This window comes from Podarcis filfolensis (assembly GCF_964270895.1).
Source record: "Podarcis filfolensis genome assembly, chromosome: W".
NCBI classification, from domain to species: Eukaryota; Metazoa; Chordata; class Lepidosauria; order Squamata; family Lacertidae; genus Podarcis; species Podarcis filfolensis.
The window spans coordinates 36,335,537-36,361,249 of NC_139619.1; the positions used below are offsets into that span (position 1 = coordinate 36,335,537).

Sequence of the window (25,713 nt, forward strand, 5' to 3'; positions counted from 1 at the left end):
CAGCCAGTCCATTCCCAGCACTAGAGGTGAAATATACTCAGAGTCGCAAAGTGATTTCATGCTCTTTATTCAGCTCATAGTGGTGAGGAGGAATGAATGAATGTCCCCTCAAAGTATCTGCTTTATATACATTATTTACACAATGAGCTGCACATGATTGGCTAATTCCGGAATTCTACTGTAAGCCAATCAGGTTGTGGATTCACTTCTATCTGGAGCATGATTGGGTGGTTCCTGCCAACCAATCATACTGCTGCCTTGTTCTAGGACCAATCAGACTGCTGCAGTTTGGATCCTATTCAACTCAGTACATAACAAGAGGAAACCGGGGCGTCGTGGCAATGTCAAAAGTTCACGTCTCGTGGTGCTGCTGGAGGCACAGGACCAAGGGCTGAGTCTCCTGGGTCACGGTGCCTGAGTACAACAGCCGGCCATCGGTCGCCTCCACCTGGACAGGGTCTGATTTGTGCTGGAGTGGCACCTGGTGTTGGGCAGCAAAGGTGGAGTCCATGTATGAATGGGTAGCTACCGAGTCCACCAGGGCATGGGTGAGGATTCATGGCAGCCCGGGGGGTAAATATGCACTGGTACCATGAGATTGCATAGTTCAACCGGTGTAGGCCCACTAGGCAGTGCTTGGGTTCCCCAGTAGCTTGGGCCTTCAGCTACTGGGGTCGTCGGTTTCCCTGCAGCGAGCGCTTTTCAGGACAGACCCGAGCGTAGTGCCCGCTGCCACTGCAGTAGAGGCACAAGTTCCCCTCCCGACGACAAGCCTTTTCTGTGGGAGAGAGGCACAGCCACGCTGCCCCAAGCTGCATCAGCTCCTCCATCGACTTAGCCACCACCGTGGACTCACAGGGGATGGCTGGAGCTGGGAGCATGGAGTGCCTGTGGTCACGGGCCTGGCGACGATCCTCCAGACAGTCGTCTACCTGCAGGCTCCATTGGATGAGGGCATCCAGAGTGGCTGGGCGATCTAACGTGGCCAATTGGTCTAGTATCTCATCCGAGAGCCCCTCGAGAAACTGGTCCCGGAGCGCGGAGTCGTTCCAGGTCAGGTCCTGAGCCAACAGCTGAAACTCCGTGGCATAGGTGGTCACTGTGGACTTGCCCTGTCTCAACCGCCGGATTGCCCAAATGGCTTGACTCTCCTGAGGGTTGGCAAACACCGCTTCCAGGTGATTGCAGAACCCGGTATAGTCTGTCAACAGGGGCGAATCTTGCTGGAGCAGCGGCAGCGCCCATCTGGCCGCCCGGTCCTTCAGCAAGCTGATCAGAAAATGTACCTTGGTGCGGTAGTCGGGGAAGTTCTGGGCATATTCCTGGATGTACAGCTTGGCCTGGGCGAGAAACATGGGGAAGTTTGCTGGGGTTCCATCAAATTTCTCCGGCAGAGCCACCGGGTACTTGCCAGTAGCTGGAGCGTTGGGACCAGGGGCCGGCAAGGAGTGCAGGTTGGCAGGTGCAAACTGTGCTGGGCCCGGGGCTAACCTGAGAAACGCGGTCCAGGACCGGTCCAGAATCCAAAGGTTCCGCTAGGAGTAAGTCCGACAGGACCAAGGCAGGACACGAGGCAGGAAACCAGGAAAGGACAGGTACAGGATCTCAGGCACGATCTGGCATACAGCAATGTTGCTCTCACAACCTGAGGCGGGGTCTGACAGCCTTTTATCTTTGTCAGGGTAATGGCAGGTCCTGATCCCCCAGCAACTCACCTCCCTGTTTCGCCCAGAGATGAGCACTCCTCCTGCAAGTACTCAGGTCTCTCCTTCTCTCAGACCTTAGTCTCTGCAGCTTGGGAGACGTTGGTGGGTTACTAGACCCAGGGGCCGCCTCAGCCTCCCCTGACCCAACCAGTAGTGGAGCAGCTGTAAGTGATGGCCCAGCTGAAGGCAACGAGGTAATCCCCGCATCTGGAGCCAGGGTAGGCTCAGGCCCCTGTCTCAGCCCAGCTGGTGTTTGTTGCAGGGGAACCTGTGCAGACTGGGACTCTTCAGGATCAGGCCCCAGATGATGGTTCAGATGATGCCTGAGGCAAAGGATCCGGTGCAGACTGAGACTCCTCTGGTTCCGAGCCCGAGTCCCAGGCCATCACAATGATAACAATAATGAGAGAAAGATGGAGACAGGAGAGAGAGAGAGAGAGAGAGAGAGAGAGAGAGAGAGAGAGAGAGAAAGAAAGAAAGAAAGAAAGAAAGAAAGAAAGAAAGAAAGAAAGAAAGAAAGAGAGAGAGATGGAGTAATGGAGAGATTGAAAGAGGGAGAGAAAGAGAGAGGGAGACAGATGGTGATGTAGAGAGAGAGAGAGATTGAAAGAGAGAAAAAGAGAAAGGAGACATGGAGAGATAGAGGGATTAAAAGAGATAAAAAAGTGGGATCAAAACAGAGAGATGAAAAGAGCAAGAATGAGAGAGAGGAGAGCCTCCCCTGGTTTCTTTACCGTTTCCCACTGGACCCGGGTTCAAATCCTGATGCCTGTTTTTGGCAGATGACGCCAGGTGAGATCAAGCTTGTCAATGGCATTGAGTCAGCGCTGAACAAGATCCCGCAGCCATAATACCAGCAGCTCTTTGTGGAAACCGTCTGGGTGTTGACCCTGTTGGCTGAGGTCAACTTTGCTGGCACTGGGAGGCTCGTCGGCGTCAACAACATCATCAAGATGGCGGACGAAGCATTCTGCCAGGAGCAGGTGAGGGTGGACATCCTTGGGTGGGGCAGTCGATCAATCGCCCAAGCCCTGCAGCACCGTCCCCAGGGAAACGGAGCAGCGTTGCTTATGAAATTGGTTTTAGAAGTGGGATCACGGTGCTGAATGCTGACATCTCACCCATATTTTTGGCCAATTAACTTTATTGATTTTCTGCACCTGTTTGGGGTGATTTATTGATTGATCACCCAGCCGCACAGCACAGTTCCCGGAAAAACGGAGCAGCTATGCTGGTGACATTGGTGTTAGCAGTGGGATCACGGCACCGATTTCTGCTCTCTGGCCTTGACTCTTGTCTCCTCTTTCCTTTTCCACCCCAAATGCAGAAATTCCTGGGTGCGGATGATGCCATGCTGGAGGGGACCCCACCACGGGCATGTGCATGTTGTTCTACGACAGCACCCAGTGGGCACTTCAGCACCATAACTTACCTGTCCAAAGCAGCCGTCACCTACCTGCAGGAGTTCCTCCCTGAAGCCGGCTGCAGCATGCAGTAGCCAAGAATGAAGGAATCTCTCAATAGTCTTTCTATCCTACCTTTGCCTTGCAAATTATGCAAATTATATGCAAATTAGGTTTCCCGATAAAATTGGGAGGGAAGATTTTTCAAGGCTGTGTGGTGTTGGAAGGCTAGAAATTATGAAAAGTATGGTTTTAATTGTTGAATTTAAAAATCATTTAATCATTTCAATGATAAACGTAAAAATAATTTAATCATTTTGATTGTTAAATTTAAAATTTATGTAATCATTTCTATAATTTTTAAATTTAAAGATTAATTAATAATTTCAATAAATGCATGGGTTTTTAATTTTTTTAAAATTACATTAATCCTTTAATTATTAAAAGTATTTAATCATTTTAATAATTCTTAAACATAATAATTATGTAAATGATTATTACATTCAAGTATAACTATGATTTAATTTTAAAAACTATTTTAAAAATTGAAAATACCATGTGCCAAGGAAGGTGATGGAAAGCCCCAAATAAAATGTATTCCTTTCCTTTTGGTTTTGAAATGATTTTAATGATTTCTATAAAATGTCCTTTTTATGTTTGAAATGATGATTTTGGAGATTGACAGTCTCCAATTAAATGCCTTAATTTCAGTTTCCGATTTGAAATGATTTTTCTTTTGAAACGACTTGGGGGAATGAAATCCTACCATGAAATGCTGTTAAGAGTCGCCTATTTAGATGTCTTGCAGCCATTTCCTGTCCACAGCTCTGTGTTCGAATCCTGTCTGCAGCTTCTTCGTTTCTCTGCTCTTCGATGGAAAATTTATTAATTTATTTGTAATTTTAATGATAGACGCTTATTTTAAATTTCTCACACAAATCACAATTTTCTCTCCCCCCCCCCCCGAGAAAAGCCACACATTTCCCCTCCTGTTTCTTTTTTTGATTTTAGAAGTAAAAAAAATTGTCGCTTGGAGTTGATTGTAAATATGGGTAGATAGTTAGAAAGATGCAAATCAATAGAAATTATATAGCTAATTGAGAAATACATTATGATATATGATGCATATGATATAATAGTGTGTGTGTGCGCGTTATATACCCGGAGATCTCAGGGCGGTTCATGGAAAATAATTATAAATATAAATGGTATGTAAAAATTATATATAGAGAAATATTAATTAATGATATATACAACTATATTTCACAGCATAGTGGTTGCATTTTTTTTGCCGATTATATATATATATATATATATATATATATATACCATAAAAAAGATAAATATGTGATGTATTATGCAACACGTCATTATGGTATTTATATATATATATATTTATATATATCTAATAATATATTGAATATAAATATATATCAATAATATAAAAATATATCAATTATGAAATGTCTAAGTATGTTTGTATATCATATAAATGTAAATTAGATCTAATTAATATCTATATGATATGATATATGATGTTTTATTATCATAAAACATATCCCCTCAGCCCCATTTTTGAAAGAAAAGAAACGGACACCGGTTGCTGTTTTTCTTCTAAGGCCGTATATTTAAAGTGAAATTCTCTGATTTCATAAGGGGGGACGGGGAAGAGACGAGAAAGATTCCCAACCGATGGATATCGAACAGTTTTCAAAATGTGTTTTTTTAAGGTTCATGTACATTGCTTAGATAAAAAGGGAACTCTGCACACGCTCAGGAGCACTTTCCCCAAATCCCTCCCAGAACAACAAGGGGAAAAAACCCAAAACGTGAGAACGGAGAGATCCCATTGGTTGGTCGGTTGGTCGCTAGGTAGGTAGAAAACTGTAAACTCTGTTCAAGTCAGTTCCGGAAAAGTCCGTCCGCCGGAACCTGTAATGGCAGAAGCAACGGAAGGGAAGTGGCCGGTGGGAAGGAAGCCCAGCTGGTCCAAGGAGGAGGAGGAAGAGAAAGTACTGGAAGTTAGGAGGCGTGGCTTGTTCCTCGTTTCCCGTTACTTGAAACAGTGGGTTCTCCATGGCTGATTTGGGACAGGAAGTGGCTGCAAGGGGCCAGGAAGTGAGGAGGGAAGGGGCAGGGAAGGGACAGAAAGGCGCTGTGAGGGGACAGGAAGGAACTTTTAAGGGAACAGAAAGGGACTGAGAGAGAATAAGAAGGGACTGGGAGAGAACAGGAAGGGACTGTGGGGGAGAAGAAAGGGACTGTGGGGGAACAGGAAGTGCCTGAGAGGAAAGAGGAAGTGAATTGAAGGGAACAGGAAGGCGTAAAACCGGAAGGGACTGTGAGGGAACAGGTAGGGGCTGTGAGAGAACAGGAAGGGCCCGTAAGGGAACAGGAAGTTCCTGAGAGCGTACAGGAAGTGACTCTTAAGGGAAGAGGAAGGTACTGTGAGGGGACAGGACGAATGGGAAGCGGAGAGGAGGAAAGGCTGGGGTGGGGGCAGGACCCGAATCCGGCACCCAGCGCTCTCCCTCTTGGATGTCAGTTGACGTAGTACAACCAGTAGAGGAGGTTGAAGAAGCCGAAGGTGATGGGGAATAGAACCCGGGACCACTTGTCGATGGTGCTGACGTCGGCCAGGTCAGGGATCTTCAGCTTCAGCTTGGAGGACCTCCGGCGCAGGCGGCAGTTGGCCCGGGCGGCGCGGCAGGCAGGTGCCTTCCGGGAGTGTAGGGCAGTGCCTGAAGATTCGAACCCGCGCAGGCCGCAGGGGCGCAGGTCCGGCGAGGGTGACATGGAGAAGAGCAGGCAGTTGCTGTCGGAGACGCCAGCCAGAAGGAGGTTGCCATATGGGTCGGGCTGAAAGGAGAGAAGGGAGATCAGGGTCATCTATCCCAACCCGCGGGGATCTCGACCTCGAATTCGGGCCCCTGAGGGTCACCCATCCTGACCCGCGGGGATCTCGGCCTCAAATCCAGGACCCTGAGGTTCACCCATCCCTATCCACAGGGATCTCGGCCTCGAATTCGGCCCCCGAGGGTCACCCATCCCCATTCGGTTTTTAGGCAGGAATCTCGCACCTGAGTCCGGGGCTCCAGGTGCCGGGCACGTCTTTTCTGCTGGCGGGGCCCTCGCCCAAAGAAAATGTAGTTCACCAGGGCATATTCCAGCAGCGCCAGGAAGACGAAGACGAAGCAGCCCATCAGGTAGACGTCAATCGCCTTGACGTACGGGATCTTGGGCAGCGTCTCCCGGAGGTGGGTGTTGATGGTCGTCATGGTCAGGACGGTCGTCACCCCTGGGTGCCGCAGCGGGTGGGGGTGGGAGAAGAAACAGGGTTAGTTGGGTGGCTGGGAATTACAGCACGGGGAAGGCACCATAATTCAAACCTCCGTCACGATAACGATCAAAATATTTTTGTAATATCCAAGGATGGGACCGATATATTGAAATCAAATGTTTTCATACTCTGAAATCACTCAATGTCGTGACTGAAGACGGATATATAAAAACATCCATGGAAATCCAACAATTTCATATTGAATCTGGATTCCATATGACCTTAACGGGTCGGAGAACTGGGCACCACTTCACCAAATGGGATCAAGGTCAGGTCCTGCCTTTAAGGAAAATCAGATGGACCGATAGAAGGATGGTGGACCTTTAGGGTCTTGGTGGACCACCAGCTTGCCACCAGGATATGGGAGAAGGTTCTCAGGGGCTTGGTGGTTCTCCAACTTCACCTGAATTCAACCCAATGAATGTCAAGAGGGTCCTGCATTTAGGGAGGATCACTTGGACCCTTGGTAGCAGGACCGCAGAGCAAGATCTCAGGATCTCCTCACCTAGGGCCACCCGGGCGGCCGAAGCGTCATAGTTGATCCAAAAGGAGACCCAGGAGAGGATGGTGATGAGGATGGAGGGCATGTAGGTCTGCAGGATGAAGTAGCCGATGTTCCTCTTGATGCGGAAGCTGAGCGACAGGCGGAGGTAGGACCCTGTTGGAGAAAGAGGAGATGGTCAAACTGGACAGGAGTCCAGAATCCAGGAGAATTGGTGGGGACATCTCTGGTATCTTCAGTGAAGGGTGGATTGGAGGATCATGGTGTGTCCAACAACCCTGGGATTTCGGCCAGGGGGTTAGACTAGATGGCCCCACAAGGGGAACCCACCTGTGGTGAAGACCACCTCACGGGTGACCAGCTTCTGCTCAATGATGGTGAACTGGGGCAACTCCAATACCTCCATCCCTGTCACGGCCGAAGAGTTTCCTTGCCAGAAGAAGACAATGTCATCGACAGTGTAGCCGTCTGGGAGGAAAGAAAATAAGAAATAATGAGAATGATTCCTGGTTGAAAATTATTCCAGTCTTAAAATTAATCCTGGTTTAAAAGTATTCCTGGATTAATTCTAATTCCCAGATTAGAATTATTCCAGTCTTAAAATTATTCCCGTCTTAAAATTAATCCCGTCTTAAAATTAATCCTGGTTGAAAATTAATCATGTTTTAACATTATTCCCGGATTAACATTATTCCCCAATTAAAATCCTCCTGGTTTAAAATTAACCCTGGTTTAAAATTAACCCTGCCTTAAAATTATTCCTGCCTTAAAGTTATTCCTGGATAATTCCTGGATAATACTTTTAATTATTCCTCAATTAACAAGCAATAATTTAATTTCATTGAATGATACGCACAGCTCTCAATTTCCAGGGTGCAATTCTGCTGATCCAGGGGGTATCTCCGGAGATCCATCATGCAGGCAGCGGTTGTCGTGATCCTGCGGAGAGAGAGCGTGAGTGGATTCCAGGGATCCATTATGGGGATCACTGATTGACAGACGCGGGGAATGCTATATATTGATTGGGGGGGGTTCGACCCCTATTTGGATGATATTCCTGGTCCTATGTCTGAACCAGCAAATATTTCTCTAAATTTGCCTATTGATAAGTATTAATTGGACGGTTAATTTTATGGACTATTAATTGCTAAGTATAAATGAATATGTATTTATCAGATCGCTAATTTTTATGGACTATCAATATGTCTCGAAATTGATAATATTTAACCGTGATCACTATGCAAGGACGAAAGCCGTCATTAATCATGATCCATCCAATAATCATGATCCGTCCATTAATAATCATTAATCATGATCCATCCATTAATAATGACCCGTCCATTAACAATCATTAATCATGATCTGTCCATTAATAATGACTTGTCCATTAATAATCGCCCATATTGATCAATGCGCCCAATAAAAACTGATTATCACCCACTTCGCGGTGATCACTAGGCGAGAACAAAACCACCCATTAATATTTGCAATAACGAACCGGCCGGAGCGAATCGGTTCTTGATTATTGGTGATTAATATTGTTAATATCCACCCACCTCAGGCCATAGAGAACAGTGCCGTCCGGGTGCAAGCGGATCATGCGGTTCTTGACGGTGACGCCATGCAGGAAGGACTTTTTGTCGTTCAGGAAGTAGGTGTCTGGGAGCCAGAGCTGGTCGGCGACTCGGTTGTCGAGTGTCAGGTTGAACGGCAGATCGCCATAGGCGAGTCGCTTGTCCCGCCAGCTCTGCTGGAAGTACATGGTGATGGTATAGTCCTGGCGGAGGAGAAAAGAAAGAGAGAGATGGGGAAAATTGAAGGATAGAAGGATGAGAGGATAGGAGGAGAGAAGGTGGAGAGGCAGGTTGCCCTAGGCGAGCCGCTTGTCCCGCCAGCTCTGCTGGAAGTACATGGGGATGGTATAGTCCTGGCGGAGGGGAGAGAGAGAAAGAGAGAGAGAGAGAGAGAGAGAGAGAGAGAGAGAGAGAGATGGGGAAATTGAAAGATGGAAGGAGAGAAGGAATAAAGGAGGATAGGATAGCAGGAAAGGATAGAAGGATAGAAGGAAAGCCATCTTTTCCCTCAGGATTCGAATCCGGACCCAACGGGAGTTCGTCCAACTTACCATGTTGACTTCGGAAATCTGGTCGATGCTCGAGATGTGGATGCTCATCCCCACCACCACAGGGTTCCCTGAAATAGTAATAACAACAACAACAAAACACAAAACAACAGATTTATATTATATTATATTATATTATATTATATTATATTATATTATATTATATTATATTACAATAATAGATTATTATTATATTAAAACAAAGTAATAAAATTATTAATTGCTAATGAAACTCACAATCGGTTAATTTTTTGACTGGTGATGAAACGATCACATAATGAAACCATAAAATCAAACCCTCAATGGGAAGATGAGATAATAAACAATAAGGAAATAATAAAATAAAGTCATAAATAATAATGCCATAAAATTAAAGAATAAAATTAAAAAAACAATAAATCATAACTTTAGAACATGAGGAAAGGCTAAAAGTCAATAAGGAATAACAGCAAATTGAACAATAGATTATAAGAAAATAATAAAAGCAATAATAAAAGGGGATAATAAATAATCATTTATTTATTTATGACCTAACTTCTTATTTATGATTAATTATCTAATTTATTATCGATCGGTTTTATGCTCTAACCTTTAGGCACCTCTGCCTTAACTCCGAAATAAAACTGAACCATAGATTAATAAGAAAATAATAAAAGTTGATAATAGATCATCATTTATTAATTTATGACCTGGCTTATTATTGATTACCTGATTTATTATCAATTGGATTCATGCTCTAACCTTTAGACCGCGCTGCCTTACCTCCGAAATCGGGCCGCAGGCGGACATCGTAGCCTTTGAGGAGCTTGTCCACAATGTCCTTGACCACCGAGATGTTGCCAGTGGAGGGGCTGCAAAACAGGAGAAGACCATGGTTTGTCCTCCAAGCGGCTGAGATAAAATATTGGGGGGTCCCCATTGAGCCCCACCCCACATGGCACCCTATACATTTGGGGGTCCTTCGTATATTGGGGTGCCCAGCTGGATTAAAACATGGGGGGCCCCACATGGCATCATTTAAACCTGCCACCAAATCTATTATATTGGGGCGCCCAGATGATAAGAAATTTGGGGGGTCCCAGCTGGGAGAAGATATTGGGAGCCCCAATAAACTTGGGGGCCCTTCATATATTCTATTGGGGTGTCCAGCTGGAATAAAATATTGTGGGGTTCATATAGATTTGGGGCATTTGAGATATTGGGGGCATCATGCTTCTCATGGCCTCCTTTAAACTTGCCCCCCTGAATTCCAGCTGGGCACCCCAATATAATATATTATATAAATTTCATATAAATTTGGGGGGTTGAAATATGGGGGCATCATGCTTTTCATGGCAATTGGAAGGGGTCTCTCCCCTATTCTGTGGGGGGGAGCTAGGGGACCCCAAAAACCCCCCACAGGGGAGCCCCCTACAGGTTAACCTACCTGTGTGCCTCCTAAAAACCCCACAAGTAGCCCTGCTACCTTTTCCAACCCCCCAAACCCCAGAGGAGCCCCCCTCTCAGGTTCGCCTACCTGTGCACCCCCTAAACCCCCCACAGGTGAGCCCCCACTACCTCTCTGCCCCCCAAACCCCTAAGGTAACCCCTGCTACCTGTCCATCCCCCCAAACCCCCAGGGGAGTCCCCCTCTCAGATTAAACTACCTGTGCACCCCTAAACAAAACCCCAGGTGAGCCCCCCCCCGCTCTGTGTCCGCCCCCAACCCCCCAGGGGAGCCCCTTGCGACTTTTCCGCCCCCCAAAAAACCCCAGGTGAGCCCCCCAAACCTACCTGTGCGCCCAGCAGCAGCAGCAGCGGAGGAGGAGACACAGCGCCGCCCATGCGCCGCCGTGCAGTCCCCGCATTTCCGAGAGGTGGGAGGTCGGGGTGGGGGGGGCAGCACCCCCAAAATGGGGGCAGAGGTGGGGCCGGCCTGTTCACCTGAAGCAAATGGAAATCCGAATCGAAGAGCGGCGCTCAGCAGGAGCCGGCGCAGGCTCCTCCCGGCAGCCTCGCCATGGCGCAAAACGGACGGGAGAAGAAAAGCGCTCCGGTTGGACGCCGGGTGGCGGAGGAGAGGAGCCAACGGAGTCTCCGGCGACCGGGCGCACGTGGAAAAGGCGCTTCGGAAGACGGTGGCGGGACGCGGAAGTTGCGGTCCGGAAGCCGCAATCGGAGAAGCTGCCCCCCAATGTGGGGAATGAGCTTTTGGGGGCGCAAGGGAGGATCGGCCGCCGACGGAGAGTCTCTGGCCAACAGGAATGATGCGCTCTTGCTTGCGGAGACAGGGAAAGGCTGCGCGTCAAGGAAGGAGATGCGCTTTTGGGAGACGAGGAAAGGCTGCGCCCAAATGCAGAAAACGCGCTTTTTGGAGACGGTCAGGAGGAAAATGCGCCGTCCGGCGCGCAGGCCAACGGGAAGGAGGGATGCGAGGAAAGGCTGCGCGCCCAAAAGCAGGAAATGCGCTGTCGGGGGCGCAGGCCGCGAATGGAGACGCTCCGGCCCACGGGAAGGATGCGCTGGGGGAGAGACTGCGCCCAAAGGTGGGAAATGCGCAGGCGAGGATGGCGGGACCACGGACGGATCCGAGGAGGAGAAGCTGCGCGCCAACGTGGAAATGTGCCCAGGAAAAGCCGCCCGAGGAACCTGCTTTTGAAGGAGGACAGGCCGCCAATGGAATCTGCGTGCAACGTGGGAAATGCGCCTTCGGGGGGCGCAGGCGAGGATGGCGGGACCGGGGCCGGATCCGAGGAGAAGAAGCTGCGCGCCGACCTGGAAATGCGCCAAGGAGAGGATGCCGCTTTTGGAGAGGAGATGCGCCTTTGCAGGAAGAGAGTCTGCGCACAGCGTGGGAAAATGCGCTGGGGGTGGGGGCGCAGGCGAGATTGGCGGGACCAGGGACGGATCCGACAAGGTGAAAGTTGCGCTCCCGAAGGCGGCTGCGCGGGAAATGCGCCGACCCCCGGAAAAAGGTGGAATCCGCTTTGGGGGGGTGGAGGAGGAGGAGGAGGACGAGGCCGGATCCTTGGATACCTCCGGCCGCGAGATGCGCTCTTGGGGGGCGCAGCCAGGCCGCGAAATCCTCACTCGGGCCGAATTCTCAGGGGGTTCCTCCCGACGCCTTGGGGGGGGGGCGCAGATACCCGCACTTGGGGGGCGCAGGTGGACGATGCGTTCCCGGAGGGTGGCGTAGGGCGGGGGTCGCAGCCGGATCCGTCTGGATGAGTAAAAATGCGCGTTTTCGGGGGGAAGGGCGCACAGGCCTCGAAATCCGCGCTCGGGGGGCGCCGGGGAGGGGGTGGGATTCGCTCCTGGAGGGGGGGCGCAGGGAGGCCCTCGCCTCTGTTTGGCCCGGCGGCCGCTGCAGAGGATGCTCCGCGCTCCGCCTTTCCGAGAAGAGGAGGGAGGGAGGGAGAAGGAATCACGTGATAGGAAGAGCGGTTTGGGGGGGAGGGAGAACCCCAAAAATAAAGGAAATGATAATCCGGAAGAAAAAATGCAATTTCCCCCCTCCAAAATAAAGGGAAATCGTCCCTAAAGCGCAGAAAGAATAACAATGGGGGGGCGGGGAGACACAAAGAGAAGGGCGGGGAGAGAGCTAGAGAGGAGAAAGAGAGGGGGAGATGAGGGAGAAGAGAGAAAAAAAGAGGGAGAGAAGGAGAAAGGTAAAGAGGGGAAAGAAGAGAGGGATGGGGGAAAGAGGGAAGGAGAAAGAAAGAGAGGAGGGGAAGAGAAAGAAAGAGAGAGAAAGGAAGGAAGGAAGGAAGGAAGGAAGGAAGGAAGGAAGGAAGGAAGGAAGAAAGAAAGAAAGAAAGAAAGAAAGAAAGAAGAGAGAGAGCAGAAAAAGAAGAGAGAGAAAGAAGAGAGGGATGGGGAAAGAGAGAGAGAGAGGATAAAGGGTCCCTGGGGTAATCTATTCTGACCCGCTTCCGCCTCTGCCATTCTACGATTATATTCCTGGTATAGGGTGATATATAAATGATAATGATACTGATAATGATGAACCACCCTGTACCCGAAGAAGAAGGAAGGAAGAGGGCTCTCTTCTGGCTCCCCCATTCTAGATCCCTGCATTGCAGGGGGGTCTGCCTGGATGTCATTTCGGGCTCCCTTCTAGCTCCCCCATTCAAGGATCCTGCGCTCCGTTTCCCGCCTCGCGGGGGGGTCAGTCTGGATGACTTTTAGGGCGCCCCTTCCCTCTTCGCTTCCCCCCTCCCTTCCCGTCTGCTGCAGTGACGACGAGCTTTGCGAGTGCGCCGGCGCGGCCGGAGCTGCCCCCCCCGCCTTCCCGCCCCGGTTTCGGGGGGCCGTAGAGAGTCCCGGTAAGGCTCGCGACCCCTCTAAAAAACTGGGGAGGGGCTGCTTTCGCCCCAGGGGTGCGCCCTCCCCCTTCTGGTTTTGGGGTTCCCGATGGAGGAGGTCGAGGGGTCCCCAAGTTCTCCTTCTAATGCTCCCCAAAACGGCTCCCTCCCTCTTCCTGCCCCCCGTTTTCCGAAGGATGCGCGGTCACGTAGCCCAAAGCATGCGCTTGGGGGGCTACGAAGAGGGCAGTTTGGGGGGCAGATGTCCCCCCCCCAAGCGGGCAAATCCCTCTGGTCCCCCCCAGTCTTCCCGAAGGGGGATGCAACGGCCCCGGCGCCCCATCTCGCCTCGTGCTTTTTGGGGGCCACGGATGGCGACGGTTGTGGGGCGAATGTGGGGCGCAGGGGACCCCCATTGGGGCAGATGGGGGACAGGATAGCCCCCGAAGATCTCCTTAAAACGACCCCCCCTACCAATCGGGTAAGTCCATTTCGACCCTTTCCCCCGCACCAGCGATTGCGCGGCGAATGGAACAGTCGGCTGGGAAGGGACCCGAGGATCATCCAGTCTGACCCGCTGCTCGTAGCACGTGTGAAAAGGACCTCGGGGTTTAGGGGAACCACTAGTGTCACCTCATTGGATTCCAGGCTTCTCTCTTGAGATCCCTGCCGCCGTGAATGGTCCAGGAATCTCCAACCGACCACCCGACATCCGAGGAAGGAGAGGAAGGTATCGAAGGAGAGAAGGATGAAATGAGAGGAGGAGAGGAGAGATGGGGGGAGGAGAGAAGGGGAGAATAATAATAGGGCGGGAAGGGACCGCTGATGATACTTTGGATGGCGTTACAAGCTTGGTGGGTCAAAGGAACGCCATGATGATGATGATGATGATGATGATGATGTCGATGTCAAAAACAGGTCATGCCGATGCAGGATGAATCTCAGGCCTCCCTCTCTTTCTCACCTTCCCCATCTCTCTTCTTTCTTTCTCTCTCTCTCTTTCTCTCTCCATTCCTCTCTCAAATCTCCCTTCTTCTATCTCTTTCCCCCATCTCTCTCTCCCCCCTCCCTTCTCTCTCTTTCTTTCTCCTCTCCCTCCGGGGTCACATCTCCCCCCTCTCTTTCCTCTTCCTCCCTCTCTTTCTCCTCCCCATCTCCCCCCCTCTCTTTCTCTCCTTCCCCACCTCTCTCCTCTCTTTCTTTCTATTTTCTTTCTCTGGCTCTCCATTCCTCTCTCAAATCTCCCTTCCTCTTCTCTCTTTCCCTCCCTCTTCCTCCCTGGACTCCTCTCTCTCTCTCTCTCTCTCTCTCTCTCTCTCTCTCTCTCTCTCTTCCCCCCTCTCTCTTCTCAAATCTCCCTTCCTTTATCCCTCTCTTCTCTCTCTTCTCATCCCTTCCTATAGGAACAGGGCAGCAGCCAATTCCTTTCATATTCCAATCACAGCAGCTGCGGAATTCTTCCCTCCCTCCCTCCCTCCCTCTCTTTCTGGCAGGAGAAAAGGAGGAGGCATAGCTGGAGGGCATCTATCCCACCCACAGTGAGTAGGGGTCTCCTCCTCTGAGACAGGATCAGGGCCCTGCTGCCAGATTTTCCTGGATCCAAAGACAAGCTGCAATCGTTGGCTAAAATACGATGAATTATAATTTTAAAAGCTCTATTTTGAGCTCTATTTTGAATGTTAAAAGAGGTGGTGCCTTAACTGGACATTTACGTTTGCATTATTTGGGGGGCCTTTTGTGAAAAAGCTGTGTCCTGACAAATTAAAAAAATGGTTCTGGTTTAAAAAATAAATAAAAATGAAATCAATTATGGAATTGCAGTTGATTACAAAATGGCAAAGGAAGCAAAATGCCAGGCCTGGCGAACGGTTGGCGAAAATGCAATGTGCAAATTGATGCCAACTTTGCAGGCCAGGAAGGCCAAAAGCAGGGAAGAGAAAGGGTTAGGGGCTGAGGATAGGGATAGTGATAGGGGTTAAGGATAGGAATAGGGGTTGGGGGTTAGGGATGAGGTTGGGGGTTAGGGGTTAGAGATAGGGGTTAGGGATAGGGGTTAGATTTCCTTTTTTGGAATCATAAAAATCCCTTTTGTACAGAAAGGTTCAACCTTGCTGGCATCCCAGACTCTGTGCATTAGGCTAGAGACTGAGGAAAGGATTCTTCCCTCCCTGCGTCCTGGAATCCTGTCTTCTCCTGCCGCTGGAGATGTGATGCCAGAGGAAAGCTGGGATGCTATGGAATACGGACCGCTGCCTTCCGAGGCCTTCCAACAGGTGACGATCCAGCGCCACACGGACGGAGGGTTCGGGTTTGTGGCCGGTGGTGAGAGGCCTGTGGTAGTGCATACTGTGGTGGCAGGTGAGGATTCTGGGGATGAATCTCAGCGTCGGGTCATCGAGTCGGAAGCGGGTTGGACTAGAAGACACTGAGGGTCTCTCTCCCCCCGACAGACACCAGCTGCCCCTTCCTTTGGCAGGTGGACCCTCGGAGGACAAACTCTTTCCTGGGGACCAGATCTGGGCCATCGGTGACAAAGATGTGAGTGATGTCACCCGTGAGAGATTCATCAAAATTGTGAGGTGAGGAAGGAGGAAGCGGGTTTGAGACACGCTGGTCGGACTGGGTGACCCTTCTGAAATTTAAGAGCGGTGGTCCCTGCCTCCTCTACAAATCCATGGATTCTTTCTGGAGGAATTTTAACCCTGGGGAGCTGGGACCCCCGAGGGTCGTCCAGTCCAAACCCCCGGAGAGGCAGGAATCTTGAGGAAACCCTAAATGTCTCCTTTGTTCCTTTTCCACTGCAGAAGTCCCAGGGAGTCCACCATCTTCACCGTGCTGAAAACCCATCAGGTGAGACCCCCAGGGGTCATCCATCTCAACCCCCACCCCCCGGCGAGTCGGGAATCTGCTTTTTCGGCTGAGATCTTGGAAGGCGGCCAACATCTCCCACAAGGCCCATCTTTTCCTTCTCCCCTTCCAGTCGCCCAAGTCTGCCTTCATCAGCGCCGCAAAGAAGGCCAAGCTGAGGTCCAACCCTGCCAAGGTGCGCTTCTCGGAGCCGGAGCCGGTGAGTTCTGGAAAGTTCTGTAATGGAGGGGATGTGGTTGTCTCCTTTATTCATGTCTCCGTCGCCTCTTCAGGCTTGTTCAAGATAGCTAATGTGCTGCACAGAGTGGCTGGGGAGGCCCAGCCTGGTGGGCAAGGTGTAAGTAATTAATAACAACAACAACAATAATTTATTTATACTCGGCCCATACAGCTGGGTGATTAAAAACAGAATAAAACATCAAACCTAAAAACTTGCCTAAACAGGGCTATCTTCAGATGTCTTCTAAAAGTCTGGTAGTTGATTATTATTAGTAGTAGTAGTAGTAGTTGTCTGCCAGCCTCTGCTTTTCCACTCGCAGGAGATGCTGAAGAAGGAAGCCCTCCTCCTCATCCCCAACGTCCTGAAGGTTTTCCTCGAAAACGGGCAGGTCAAGTCCTTCACCTTTGACAGCCGCACCACTGTCAAGGTAGAAAGGGAAGCAGCGCCTAGTGCTTAGAGTGAGGGGCTGGGAAGCAGTGCCTAGTGGTTAATGACTTGTAAAATGCTTTTGGAGGAAAAAAGATTTTCTATTTAAGTTACATTCTAGTCCAACGGAATGTTTTTAATTTACATTCTATTTTATTTATTTATTTATTTAATTCTATTGAAGTTACATTCTTAATTCTTGATACATCGTAATTCTTAATACATCAGGAAAGAAGGATTTGTTTTAAGTTTTTCATGTGTGCCAAAACACAGTCTTATTTATTTTTTTATTGTTTAACCAAATCAGTTAACAAAAATAGATACATATGCTATCATGTTATTGTTTGAGTTAATTAAATTGTTATTAAGGAAATGATACTTTTTCTCCTGCCAATAAAGTAGAGCAAAACAGTTGTCCAAATACAAACAGTTAACTTATTAAACCTCACCATAATTTCATAATTATCAGTCTATGTATTTCTAATAGTAGAACCAAATCAGTCATTTTTGATAAAACTGTAAAAATTGATTATTCCAAAAAGAAAACCTTCCCCTGCTTGTCAGAATTAAGGTGATGCCAGCAAGGCTGAAACTTTCTGTAAATAAGGGATTTCTCTCCCCCCCCTTTTCTTTTCAAAAATGCTATTCTCTCCCCACTACCAGGAAGTGATAACAACCCTCCAGGATCGCCTTTCCCTCAGGCTGATTGAGCATTTTTCCCTCGTCTTGGAATACCGCAGCCCCCAGCGGAGCAACCAGTTTCTCCTCCTCCAGGAGAAGCAGTCTTTGACCCACGTGAGTCAGGAGGGAGCAGAGGTCATCTAGTCAAACCCCACTGCCAGAGCTCTGAAATCCTTCCTTCCTTCTTTCCTTTGCCCCTCTCTCCCTTTCTCTATCCTTCCTTCCTTCCTTCCTTCCTTCCTTCCTTCCTTCCTTCCTCCCTCCCTCCCTCCCTCCCTCCTTTTCTAAGTCCTTCCTTTCCTCCCTCTCTCCCTTTCTCTGTCCTTCCTACCTTCCTTCGCCCCACACACCCTTTCTCCTTCCTTCCTTCCTTCCTTCCTTCCTCCCTTCCTCCCTTTCTCTGTCCTTCTTTCCTTCCGTCGTTCCTTCCTTTGTCCCTCCCACCCTTTCTCTGTCCTTCCTTCCTTTCTTCCTTCCTTCCTTCCTACCTTCTTTCCTTCTTTCCTTTGTCCCTCTCTCCCTTTCTCTTTACTTCCTTCCTACCTTCCTTCCTTCCTCTGTCCGTCCTTCTTTCCTTCATCCCTGCCTTCATCCCTGCCTTCCTCCTTTTCTCAGTCCTTCCTTTCCTCCCTCCCTCCTTCCTTCCTTCTTTCCTTCTTTCCTCCCTCCCTTTCTCTGTCCTTCCTTCCTTTGTCCCTCCCACCCTTTCTATTTCCTTCCTTCCTTCCTTCCATCGTCCCTCCCTTCCTCCCTTTCTCAGTCCTTCATTTCCTCCTTCCTTCCTTCCTTTATCCCTCCCACCCTTTCTCTAATCTGCCTTCCTTCATCCCTGCCTTCCTCCTTTTCTCAGTCCTTCATTTCCTCCCTCCCTCCCTCCTTCCTTTTTTTTTCCCAGATAAATTTTTATTGGTTTTTCATTGATTATACATATATACAATCTAGATTACATAAGTTGCATATAACATAGCCGTTACAAGAGTCATATATATATCACACAATTATTTTGGGCTCCGCCGAGCCTCGGACTTCCCTTCACTTCGTTGGTAAGTATCAGATAGTTTCTAAAGTCACGTGTTTTATCTCCTTTACATATTTGCCAAACACTGTTAGAGTTATTCTAACCCTGCCAGAGTCATCAAAGTTCTACACTTGTCTCTTATATACGTCAGATATTTGTTCTAATTTTCATGAAACTTCTGGTCATCCTGGTCTCTTAATCTTCCTGTTATTCTAGCTAGTTCAGCATAATTTATCATCTTGATCTGCCAGTCATTTATAGTAGGTGTTAACTCCATTTTCCAACTTTGAGCTAGCATAGTTCTAGTGGCCGTTGTGGCATATAGAAACAGATTTTTGTCCTCTTTTTTGATTTCCTTGCCGACTATTCCTAGCAGGAAAGCTTCAGGCTTTTTGGGAAAAGTATATTTAAAATTTTTTTTAAGTTCGTTGTAAATCAGTTCCCAAAAGCCTTTTACTTTACTGCATGTCCACCACATGTGGTAGAACTCACCATCCCCCTCTCCACATTTCCAGCATTTCTTAGTCTTCAGTTTATAAATCTTAGCCAATTTCACTGGCGTGAGGTACCACCTATAAATCATTTTCCAAAGGTTTTCCCTTAGTGCCGTACACGCCGTGAATTTCATATTTACGTTCCACAACTCTTGCCACTTTACAAAGTCAATATTGTGACCGATATCTATAGCCCATTTTGTCATGGCCTCCTTCACCTCTTCGTCTTTTGTATACCAATCCAGTAAGAGGTCATACATCCTAGATAGTGTTTTATTTTTACCTTCTATGACTTCCACATTAAATTTAGATTTTTTATCTTCAAATCCCAGTTTCTTTTTATCATCTTTTAACAAATCATTCACTTGGTGATATTGCAACCACCCCGTGAGTACGTTCTTTACCTCCTCATAAGGCTTAAGTTTTATACCCTGATCAGTTTTATTGATAAGTTCTTCGTAGGTGGCTTTTTCCCCCTCCATGTTGATTTTTTTGACAGTTAGGACATCTATTGGTGAGATCCACCATGGGGTTTTCTTTTCCAGCAGATCCTTATTTCTTTCCCATACTTGAAATAATGATCCTCTAATTATGTGATTTAGAAAGCCTCTATGAACTTTCCTCTTTTCGTACCACAGGTACGAGTGCCACCCGTACCTGTTATCGAAGCCCTCTAAATCCAAGATATCAGTATTCTCTAGCTTTATCCAGTCTTTCACCCACGTTAAACAAGCCGCTTCGTAATATAGACTCAGGTCTGGTAAAGAACCCCCCCCTTTCTTTTTTATCTACCAATATTTTCATTTTTATCCGTGATCTTTTTCCCTGCCAAATAAATCTCGCCAAGATCCTTTGCCAATCTTTACACTGTTTTAATCCTTTCATTACTGGGATAGTTTGGAACAGAAATAACATTCTGTTTTTTTTTTTTTTTTTAAGATTTTTATTAAAGTTTTACAAGAAAAGAAAAATAGAAATTCACAGAATAAAAAACCATAAATTACAGAAAAAAGAAACACGCAAAAAAGAAAAAAAGGAAAAAAATACAGAAAGAAAAGCACAACTAATTAAGAAAAATTACATTTAAACAAAGAAAAAATAAAACCATTCCATTTTTCCAATAGCCTCAATTTCATATGCTTATGTTCTTGACCTCCTCGCACCTTCCCCTTTTTGTATTCCCATTCAAATATTTAATTCAGCAAATTCTTACCCTTTGTCAAATGTTTAAACTTTGTACCATAACATATACTATATCCCTATTTTTCAACCAATTATCAATACCTTTTTTGCATAGTCTTAATAACTTTTATCACTAATTACCACTTATTACCCATCCAAGCACATTTTTAACACTCATTGATTTTATAATATTTCTGAAGATAGTCTTTGAATTTCTTCCAGTCTTCTTCCACCAACTCTTCTCCCAGGTCTCGGATTCTGTCAGTCATTTCCGCCAATTCCATATAGTCTATCAGCTTCCTCTGCCATTCTTCCAGGGTGGGTAGCTCTTGTGTCTTCCAATACTTTGCGATGAGAATTCTTGCTGCTGTTGTTGCGTACATAAAGAAATTTCTATCTTTCTTTGGCACCAATTGGCCCACCATGCCCAAGAGAAAGGCCTCTGGCTTCTTAAGGAATGTATATCTGAAGATTTTTTTCATTTCGTTATATATCATCTCCCAGAAAGCCTTAATCTTTGGGCATGTCCACCAAAGATGAAAGAATGTTCCTTCACTTTCTTTACACTTCCAACATTTATTGTCAGGCAAATGGTAGATTTTTGCAAGCTTGACTGGTGTCATGTACCACCTGTATATCATTTTCATAATATTCTCTCTTAGGGCATTACATGCCGTAAATTTCATACCTGTGGTCCACAACCGTTCCCAGTCAGCAAACATGATGTTATGACCAACATCTTGTGCCCATTTAATCATAGCAGATTTAACTGTTTCATCCTGCGTGTTCCATTTTAGCAGCAAGTTATACATTCTTGAAAGTATTTTAGTTTTGGGTTCTAACAACTCAGTTTCCAATTTTGATTTTTCCACCTGGAAACCTATTTTTTTATCCATGTTATAGGCTTCTCTTATTTGAAAATAGTGCAGCCAATCTCGCACCTTATCTTTTAATTTCTCAAAACTCTGCAATTTCAATTTATCCCCTTCTTGTTCCAGTATTTCCCAATATTTCGGCCATTTGGCCTCCATATTGGACTTTTTAAGTGCCTTTGCCTCCATTGGTGACAACCACCTTGGGGTTTTGTTCTCCAATAAGTCTTTATATCTTGACCAGACATTAAACAATGCTTTCCTGACAATATGATTTTTAAATGCTTTATGAGCTTTGACCTTGTCGTACCACAGATATGCATGCCACCCAAAGACATTATTAAAACCTTCTAAATCCAAAATGTCAGTGTTTTCAAGAAGCAGCCATTCTTTCAGCCAGCAAAATGCGGCCGATTCATAATAGAGTTTCAGGTCTGGCAGGGCGAAGCCACCTCTTTCTCTTACATCGGTTAGTATTTTAAATTTTATTCTAGGCTTCTTGCCCTGCCAGACAAATCTAGAAATATCCTTCTGCCACTTCTTGAAACAGTCCATCTTGTCCACAATTTGCAAAGATTGAAACAAAAATAACATCCTTGGCAATACATTCATCTTTATAGCCGCAATTCTTCCCAACAAGGAAAGCTTCAAGTTTGACCATATCTCTAGATCTTTCTTCACTTCTAGCCAACATTTCTCATAGTTATCTTTAAACAAGTTTAAATTCTTAGCAGTCATATTAACCCCCAAATATTTAACCTTCTTTACTATTGTTAGGCCTGTCTCCTTCTGAAACCTGTCTTTCTCAATCGGTGTTAAATTTTTCTCAAGAACTTTTGTTTTAGATTTATTCAGCTTAAAACCAGCCATCTGCCCAAATTCTTGGATCACTTCCAAAACTCTTTTCGAACTAGATTCTGGCTCCTGTAATGTTAAAACTAAGTCATCTGCAAAAGCTTTCAATTTATATTGCTTAGCTCCGACCTGAATGCCTTTTATCAAACGGTCCCTTCTAATCATGTTCAATAATACCTCCAGGACTGTGATGAATAACAATGGGGAAATTGGGCAGCCTTGTCGTGTACCTTTCTCTATCTTAAATCCCTCTGTCACCATATTATTCACAATTAATTTAGCCTTTTGTTCTGAGTAAATTGCACTTATACCATTTTCAAACCCTTGACCCACCCCCATCCCCTGAAGATTTTTCTTCATAAAACTCCAAGAGATGTTGTCAAAGGCTTTCTCCGCATCTATAAAGATTAAAACTGCTTTGGTGTTTATATTCACTTGCAACTTCTCCAAGATGTTGATTATGTTCCTTGTATTGTCCGACAAGTGTCTACCCGGGAGAAAGCCCGCTTGGTCCTTATGAATCTCTTCCAGTAGTACTTTCTTTAATCTATTTGCCAAAATGTCCGCAAATATTTTGTAATCCACATTAAGAAGGGATATGGGGCGGTAGTTCTTAAGTTGCGTCTTTTCAGACTCAGTTTTTGGTATAAGTGTAATATAAGCTTCCTGCCACGACTCCGGCGCCTTTTTCCCCTCTAGTATCTCATTGCATACCTCCATTAGTGGTCGAATTAACCAATCTTTCAAAACTCTATAGTATTTGGAGGTTAAGCCGTCTGGTCCTGGAGATTTGCCCAACTGCATGTTCCGAATGGCACCCTCCACTTCCTGTTCTGTAATTTTGTCACTCAACATTATCCTCTTTTCTTGAGAGATTTTTTGTAATCCGTTTTTCCTCAGAAATTGGTCTAATTCGACCTCTTTCTGTGGCCCTTGTGTGTAAAGTTGTTTGAAAAATCTCTGGAAGCAGTTTCTAATTTCCAATGGGTTCTGTATAATCTTTCCATTTACTTCCAAATTTGTTATGGTGTTTAGTTTCTGTCTTTTCTTCATCTGCCATGCAAGCAGTTTCCCACATTTGTTAGCCGATTCAAAAGACTTTTGTCTCATCTGTTTGATTTTCCATTCCACTTCCTGATTTATCATTCTCATATATTGTACTTGATATAACTTAATTTCTCTCAGAATCTCTTGGGATTTTGGTTTCGCTCTTAATCTTTTCTCTCCTTCTTTTATTTTTTCCAAAATTTTATCTTTTTTCTCATTTTGAGTTCTCTTCTTTATTGCATTCTGTTGAATCAAAAACCCTCGCATGACCGCTTTGCTTGCGTCCCAGACTGTTCTTTTTTCCACCGTAGTGTTTAAATTTATCTCAAAGTAGTCTCTCAATGTTTTTTGGGCCTTCTTAATCACCTCCTGGTTTCTAAACAGGGCGTCATTCATCCTCCATCTGAAGGAGCCGATTGGCATTAGTTTCATCTCCATCTTTATTGCATTGTGGTCGGAGCAAGTTTTGGGGCAGATTTCCACTTTTCGAATCTTGGGTGCCAGTCCTCTAGTTATCCATATTTGATCAATTCTTGTCCATGTCATATTGGCTTCAGAGAAGAATGTTCCCTCTCTTCCAAGGGGGTTCTTAGTTCTCCAAGTGTCAATCAAATCCATATTGTCAGTCAATTCAAAGAAAGTTTTAGGTAGTCTTCCATCTTTAGTTACCACCTGTCTTTGTGACTTATCCATGTTAGTAGATACCACTCCATTCATATCTCCCATCAAAATGATGTTATAGTCCATATAGTCCAACAATGTCTCGTGCAATTTCTTAAAAAATTCAGATTTCCCCTCATTTGGTGCATATACTCCTAAAATCAAATATTTTTCACCTTGTAGTTGAATCTCAATTGCAATAAACCTTCCTTGTTCATCTTTAAAAACAAATTTCGGTGATAGGCTCTCTTTAGCGTATATAACAACTCCTCTCTTTTTGACTTTGTCCGATGAAATAAATTCTTGACCCAGTCTTTTATTAATGAGAACTTTCCTGTGGAGCCTTACCACATGAGTTTCCTGCAAACAAATTAGATCCAATTGGTCCTTTTTCAATATATGAAATACTTTCCTCCTCTTCTCCGGCGAGTTAAAACCGTGAATGTTCCAGCTTAATAATTGCAGAGACATGGTGTGTTTATTTTAATTTCCTCCAGCCGCTCCCAAGAGCTCGTCAAGTTCTTGCGGTGGTATCTTCTTTTTTGATTTGTCAAATTCCAAAGGTGGTGGTGCTATGCCAGCTCCTGGTCTCAAGGCTTTTGGCAGATCTGTCGCTTCCTTTTGTAGATCTTCTTCAAAATCTCTCAGAAATTTTTCCTTATCTTCCACTGATCTGATTCTGAACTTTTTCCCCTTAAATGTAAAGGACAGTCCCTGGGGGAACTCCCATCTGAAAACAATAGTATTCTTTCTCAACAAGGCCACCAAGTCTCCGTAGTTAGTTCTCAAATCCAAAAGGTGTTTCGGAATATCTTTAAAAATCTCCGCTCTGGTCTCATTAATCTCTAGGGTCTTCTGGAAGTGAGCACTCAATATTTTGTCTCGTTCCTCTTTCGATCGGAGGGTCACCAAACAGTCTCTCACCCTGTTTTTCCTCCCTCCTCTTCCAAGTCTGAAGGCGCTCACTATCTTAAAATCTTTATCCAGCTCCAAGTTCCAGAATTTCTGAAATTCCTGTGAAAGATAGTCATTCAAATTATCTCTCTCAAGTTCTGGCACCGCCCTGATCCTCAGGTTTGTCTGTCTCTCTCTCAATTCAACCATAGACAATAAGGCCTGGTGGTCCCCAATCTGTTTACGTATTGGTTTGATTTCTTCCTCCACAGCCACAGCTTTTTCTTTTGCCTCCTCGGCTATTTTCCTAGTAGTCGCAGATTCCTCCAACAGTTTTTCTATAGCTTTGGTATTTGAATTAATACTGGCTGTGTTCCCTTTAATTTCAGCTGACTGATCTGAGACCTGTTTACTTAGGCCTTCCAATTTTTCGTAAATTTTATTCAACACAGATGTAAATTCCCCTTCTGAGGCCATTCCTTTTGGCTCAATTTGCCCTGGGTCTTCCTCCTGAGTCACAGGGAGGCCAGGCACAGATGCCCTACGTTGCTGGGAGATTGAAGTAGATTGTTGGACTTTGACCTTGGATCTTGTTGCTCTTTGTTCAGTCATTCCCCTTTATCTTCAGTCAAGGTCAATTCCCACAGGCAAGCCTTGTAGTGGAAAGTCCCCAAAGTTGACAGTGGAAAATTCCTCCAGTCAGGTATTAACTTCAATAGTCCTCTAGGGGGATACAGTGGCTGCCATAAAATTCTCAATAGCCAGACAAACAAATCTTTTTGTAGCTTTCCGTATCCCCTCTTTAATTGAAACTAAGTATTCAGATCAGTAAAACTCAGAAATGTATCTTCTTGCAGAGTTAGATCAAATATTTACTGTATCCACAGTCAATGCGAGCTCAAATGTAGCAAACCTCATTAATCTGACAGACCGTTCCCATGAGAGTTCAAATAAAAAGTCTTTTTAAATTCCCAGAAGATCCCCAGAAGAAATACAGTCACTTTCTCAACTTCCCCTGCAGGGGAGTTCTCTCTTTTGGTGCTTAGAGTTAAAGTTGAACGATCCACATTAAAGTAATAGCACAGAAAGGTCTTTGCTTTGATCTTTTACAAAGCGGAAAGGCGGACTTCCTGTTTACAC

The 25,713-nt window shown here is 46.1% G+C and overlaps 3 protein-coding genes and 1 long non-coding RNA gene across 4 annotated transcripts in view; 1 reads left to right on the forward strand and 3 right to left on the reverse strand.

Moving 5' to 3' along the window:
• LOC310753894 (tigger transposable element-derived protein 1-like) overlaps positions 1–25,713 on the reverse strand; it is a 657,443-nt gene that overhangs the window by 542,164 nt on the left and 89,566 nt on the right. The window lies entirely within an intron of this gene.
• LOC310753909 overlaps positions 1–25,713 on the reverse strand; it is a 395,356-nt gene that overhangs the window by 94,751 nt on the left and 274,892 nt on the right. The window lies entirely within an intron of this gene.
• LOC310753677 (gamma-aminobutyric acid receptor subunit beta-4-like) lies at positions 4,716–10,923 on the reverse strand. Its single transcript, XM_083595031.1, has 9 exons — positions 10,847–10,923; positions 9,836–9,924; positions 9,077–9,144; positions 8,508–8,728; positions 7,808–7,890; positions 7,282–7,419; positions 6,955–7,107; positions 6,190–6,407; positions 4,716–5,968 (listed from the first exon to the last, which is right to left on the reverse strand). The coding sequence occupies exons 1-9, from the start codon at positions 10,918–10,920 to the stop codon at positions 5,651–5,653; spliced, it is 1,362 nt and encodes a 453-aa protein (XP_083451157.1). The 5' UTR covers positions 10,921–10,923; the 3' UTR covers positions 4,716–5,650.
• LOC310753892 (FERM and PDZ domain-containing protein 3-like) overlaps positions 14,019–25,713 on the forward strand; it is a 30,611-nt gene continuing 18,916 nt past the window's right edge. Inside the window, exons 1-8 of the mRNA XM_083595235.1 lie at positions 14,019–14,086; positions 14,760–14,894; positions 15,453–15,714; positions 15,833–15,935; positions 16,161–16,206; positions 16,337–16,423; positions 16,764–16,871; positions 17,534–17,665. Coding sequence (XP_083451361.1) covers positions 15,567–15,714; positions 15,833–15,935; positions 16,161–16,206; positions 16,337–16,423; positions 16,764–16,871; positions 17,534–17,665 — 624 coding nt within the window. The 5' untranslated portion in view covers positions 14,019–14,086; positions 14,760–14,894; positions 15,453–15,566. The remainder of the gene's footprint in view (positions 14,087–14,759; positions 14,895–15,452; positions 15,715–15,832; positions 15,936–16,160; positions 16,207–16,336; positions 16,424–16,763; positions 16,872–17,533; positions 17,666–25,713) is intronic.

What these genes read in the sequence shown, in the direction of transcription:
- LOC310753677 (XM_083595031.1), bottom strand. Translation starts at nt 10,920, where the DNA reads ATGCGGGGACTGCACGGCGGCGCATGGGCGGCGCTGTGTCTCCTCCTC. An exon ending in CCTGCGGCCCGATTTCGGAG is followed by an intron (nt 9,145 to 9,835) that starts GTAAGGCAGCGC and finishes TTACTATTTCAG; the next exon opens with GGAACCCTGTGGTGGTGGGG. An exon ending in GGCCGCCCGGGTGGCCCTAG is followed by an intron (nt 6,408 to 6,954) that starts GTGAGGAGATCC and finishes TGCGGCACCCAG; the next exon opens with GGGTGACGACCGTCCTGACC.